Consider the following 5,000-nt stretch of genomic DNA (forward strand, 5'->3'; position numbering starts at 1 on the left):
TTAATCGCCCGTTAAAAAGATTAGTGCCGCTATTGAAAGTTATAGCTAACGCAGTTGTATCATGTTAACTTTGACAGCCCTAGTTTTTACATATGGTTTCAAGCTAGGGTTGGGGTTTATTAAACTATTTCAGACAATATTTTTTAACAGGTCCTTTTGGGAAGATTTGGAGAATGCAGGCATCGATCCGAGGAACTGATTTCTGTCAGGAAATACCTGGTGATTCCCGTCGTTGGTGTTTTTTTTTTTTATTATTCTGGTGCACACATAAAGTGCTCTAAATCTAAAATATAAACCTTGCTTTCTATGTTTTTGTAGGCGTCCAAAGGAGTCAGTGCCTCGCAGGCCATAAGGCGCACATCACTCCTGTGAGGTTAGTTATTGTGAAACCAAATGGTGGTTTTCCTCCGATTTTTTAGTGCAGCGCTACGTGAAAACGTGTCACACATTTCCGCCCCCTTCCTAACGGCGTGAAAGCAGCATGCGTGACCTCGCCGAGACTGACCTACGACCTGGATGTGGATGTCGGCGCTGTCCACCATGTTCTCGATCTGCACGGACAGCGTGTACTTCCCCGAGTGGTTCCTGTCGGCCGAGCGGATGAAGAAGATGGTGTCCACATCACTGGACCGGGTGCCCACGCTTCGGTCCTCCAGAGGAACGCCATCTTTGGACCACATGGCCACCGGGCGAGGTTTACCCTGCGGGCAGGCAATATTGAATGGTCAAAGGTCAGAGGTATTTCTTCTTTTTTACATTTGCATTGATATTGTTTGCCCTGCTTCGTATTTAACATTATGTACCGTTTTTATTTGTTACTGTTGCATAGTTTTATGTGACATTTCTTTTTAAACCACAAGAAATGTGAGGAGTCAGCATCATTTCATTGTACATGTATTTAATGGCAATAAAGACCATTCTGATTCGACAAAAATAAACATTTTTATTGTTCAGTTTATGACTTTTTCCAGCAATGACATCATTTGCAGCATGCAGCCAAACATCCCCTCCTTCAGGCTCTTGAGTGCATTTGGCACCTGTACAAAAACCCTACAGGAGATCAAATATTAAAATGGACGAGTCAGCACTTCTAAATGTGCCAGTCGTTGCTTCGCCCTCGCAACATGACCCATTTCACGGGAAGGGTTTTTTTTTTAGCGACTAAAAAGTATGCCGTTAATTCTCAGATAAATATTTACACCTGTGTGAAAATGGCCCCCCTTAACTGTGCAAATATTAAAATAACACTGCCATTCATTTGTGCTGTAAAAATCTGGTGTCAAACTATAAAAGTTTTGATGTTATTAACGTGTTATTATGTATAACCAGCCTACCAAACTTGTCCCAATTGTTTGTGCTACAAAATTATTTTGTCTAGCTGTATTAGTTCTTATGGGATTAAAGTGTTAAATCCAGGCTGAAAACACTTTTATTTAACTGTGTACATGACAACTAAAAGCATTTTATCTACACTATTTGGTTTTAATTTGAATTTTAATAGTTTTTATGATATAAATGCATACAAATATATACATATATACGTGTATATATACATACACATACATATATGTATACATAATTACATATATGTATATTTACATATATATATATATATATATATATATATATATATATATATATATATGTATATATATATATATATATATATATATATATATATATATATATATATATACATACATACATACATACATACATATTAACACATACATACACACTGTATATACATATACAGTACATACAAATATATATATACATACATATGTATATATATCTACATACACATACATATATATTGTACATATACACTACCGTTCAAAAGTTTGGGGTCACCCAACAATTTTGTGGAATAGCCTTCATTTCTAAGAACAAGAATAGACTGTTGAGTTTCAGATGAAAGTTCTCTTTTTCTGGCCATTTTGAGCGTTTAATTGACCCCACAAATGTGATGCTCCAGAAACTCAATCTGCTCAAAGAAAGGTCAGTTTTGTAGCTTCTGTAACGAGCTAAACTGTTTTCAGATGTGTGAACATGATTGCACAATGGTTTTCTAATCATCAATTAGCCTTCTGAGCCAATGAGCAAACACATTGTACCATTAGAACACTGGAGTGATAGTTGCTGGAAATGGGCCTCTATACACCTATGTAGATATTGCACCAAAAACCAGACATTTGCAGCTAGAATAGTCATTTACCACATTAGCAATGTATAGAGTGTATTTCTTTAAAGTTAAGACTAGTTTAAAGTTATCTTCATTGAAAAGTACAGTGCTTTTCCTTCAAAAATAAGGACATTTCAATGTGACCCCAAACTTTTGAACGGTAGTGTATACATACAAATATATATATATAATTTTGCCTTTTAATTCTTTTTAAAGCACTTTGAATTGCCTTGTGTACAATTGATGCTCTATAAATAAACTTGCCTTATTATTCATAAATAGCCCCATAACATCAAAACTATAATAGTTAGACCAAAAAAATGTTGCAGCACAAATGTAGCACAGACAAGTTGGTTATTTTCGGTAAGGGTGTGAATCTTTGGGCACCTAACGATTCGACCCGATTCCGATTCCTGGTTGATTGAGAATCGTTTCTCAATTCAAACTGATTCTCGCAATTTATTGTTTGGTATAAAAATGATAATAAAGCCTATTGAAAACAGGTTAAAAGTTAGAAAAGCTCCTTTTCGTCGCATGGATATTGCCTAAAAACTTCTTTTTAAAAATGGATTCTTATAAAAAATATTAAAAAATAAATAAAAATGAATTGATTTAGAATTGAGATGAATAAAAATCCCGATTTCGGATGTGAATTGATTTTTTTGTGCACCCCTAATAAAAAAATAACACAATAATAACATAACAACTGTAATAGTTAGTAGGGCTGTGAATCATTAGGCACCACACGATTCGATTCGATTCCTGGGTAACTATTCGATTCAGAATGGATTCTCGATTCAAAATGTATCCTTTTTTAATAACATTAGGTGCCAGCTCTATGATTAACTACATTCCTCCATGAAATAGATAAACAGCTGTGACCATTTTCTGTATGACTTAAAAGGAAACTGGTTTTGTTTAGTAAAAAGCTTCCCAAAAATGTAATAAAGTCAAGTACAAAGAAGGCAACAAGAGAAGTATCCAACACTTCTCTTTTCTAAAATAAATTTGAACAGCAGATAAGATCATCTATATCAACAATATGATTTGTCTGAGTGGCTGGACAGGACAGATTAGAAAAAAAATGTTTTTCTTCAATCGATTAAGAATCGTTAGAAATAAGAATCGCGATTAAGCGATTTGTTTTGACACCCCTAATAGTTAGACAACACAAAGGTGGGGAGATTTTGACAAGGTGGGGTGCCTGGTTATTAAATAATAATAACATAAAAACTATAATAGTTAATAACATCCATCCATCCATTTTCTACCACTTGTCCCTTTCAAAAGATGATGCAACAGTGTTCATCTATTTTTGTTTAAAGTTTTTTTTTTTTTAAATATGTTTTCCCGGGCAAGTGGGACCTAAAAGTGACGGCCTGATGGTAGCAGCTGGAATAATGAGTGCAGCGGATGTGTGGGGTCTTGAATGATGGAGATGGCTTTCCTGGCAACTGCCTGAGTGTAAATATCTGTGAGAGAAGTCTGGGGGAATCTAATTATTTTACTATGTTGTTTTGTTATGAGGGAACGTTTTGTTTTATGTTTAGTAGTAAGTGAGTTGTACCAGGAAGCAATGTTATAATTAGCATGGATTCTATTAATGATGGATAGGGGATGGTAATAAAAAAAAAAAAAAGAAGACAAGAGGGGGAAAATGCGGGGACAAGAGGAGGATAAGGCATAGAAAGACAACAAAAACAACAGCACAGCATCAGCAAATACAATATGTACAAATGTGATACCAAAAATAACAGCAAAGTACCAGTTAATGAAGTAAATAATAATAACACAGAAATGATAATGGACCCTATTGCATTACAAATGGAGCAATAAAAATACCAATAGAAATAACACTATTTATCATGAATAATAATGATAACTAGAAATTTTGATGGGCCTGCTATCTGTGAGCTGGACCTCTGGTCGGGGTTGCCGGAAGCCGCCGTACTTATTAGATGGTGCCGAGTGTCTGAATCCGTGAGTTTTAAGTGTAACGGAAAAAATGAGCCAAAGAGCAAGCCTAAATCAGTAGCATGTTTACGGGAAAAAAAATAACACGTAGCATGTGTGCTAACGATAGCATGATAACAGTCAGCATGTTTCATATACCAAGTTATATGACTCAAAGGTGAATGGCTGCAGAAATAGAAAAAAAAAGTGTCAAATTAGATGAAAAAGTTAACAAGTGTCTCATACCAAGTTATATGACTCTAGGCTAAACGGTAACAAAAATAGCTAAAAAAGTTAGCATGCTAATGTTAGCAAGCTAACGTGAGCATGACAATGGTTAGCTTGTGTTACATACCAAGTTAAATGACTATTATGTGTATGGCTGGGGAATTAGAGAAGAAAAAGTAAATTTGGCATAAACAAGTTAGCATTTTAATATTAGCATGCTACTGTTTGCATGTCAACAGTTTACAAGTGTCACGTACCAAGTTATACGACTCTGGGGTAAACGGTTGCAAAACTAGCTCAAAAAGTTAGTGTGCTAATTTTAGCATGCTAGCAATCTAACAGTAGCATGCTATCAGTTAGCATGTGTCACATACCAAGTTATATGACTGTAAGGTGTATGGCTGTCTAAGTAGAGGTAATAACTTAATAACTACAATAGTTAGACAAAACAATTTGCAGCACAAACATTTGGTACAGGTTTGGGAAGATTTTAACAAGGTGGGGGGGCTGACTATAAATAATAACACAAAAATAATAATAAAACTATAATAGACCAATTTGCAATTCGTAGTACAAATGGGACATGTTTGGAGAGATTTTGACAAGGTGATGGCGTAACTAGTCAGAAAATGTA

At 35.0% G+C, this 5,000-nt stretch overlaps 1 protein-coding gene across 4 annotated transcripts in view; it reads right to left on the reverse strand.

Annotated features, from left to right (window-relative positions):
- Positions 1-5,000, reverse strand: part of mybpc2a (myosin binding protein Ca) — a 134,700-nt gene that overhangs the window by 17,456 nt on the left and 112,244 nt on the right. For all 4 annotated transcript variants that reach the window (XM_062050251.1, XM_062050250.1, XM_062050252.1 and 1 more), the window contains one exon: positions 506-701. In XM_062050251.1, coding sequence (XP_061906235.1) covers positions 506-701 — 196 coding nt within the window. The remainder of the gene's footprint in view (positions 1-505; positions 702-5,000) is intronic.

Source organism: Entelurus aequoreus, linkage group LG06 (assembly GCF_033978785.1).
Source record: "Entelurus aequoreus isolate RoL-2023_Sb linkage group LG06, RoL_Eaeq_v1.1, whole genome shotgun sequence".
Taxonomy (NCBI): Eukaryota; Metazoa; Chordata; class Actinopteri; order Syngnathiformes; family Syngnathidae; genus Entelurus; species Entelurus aequoreus.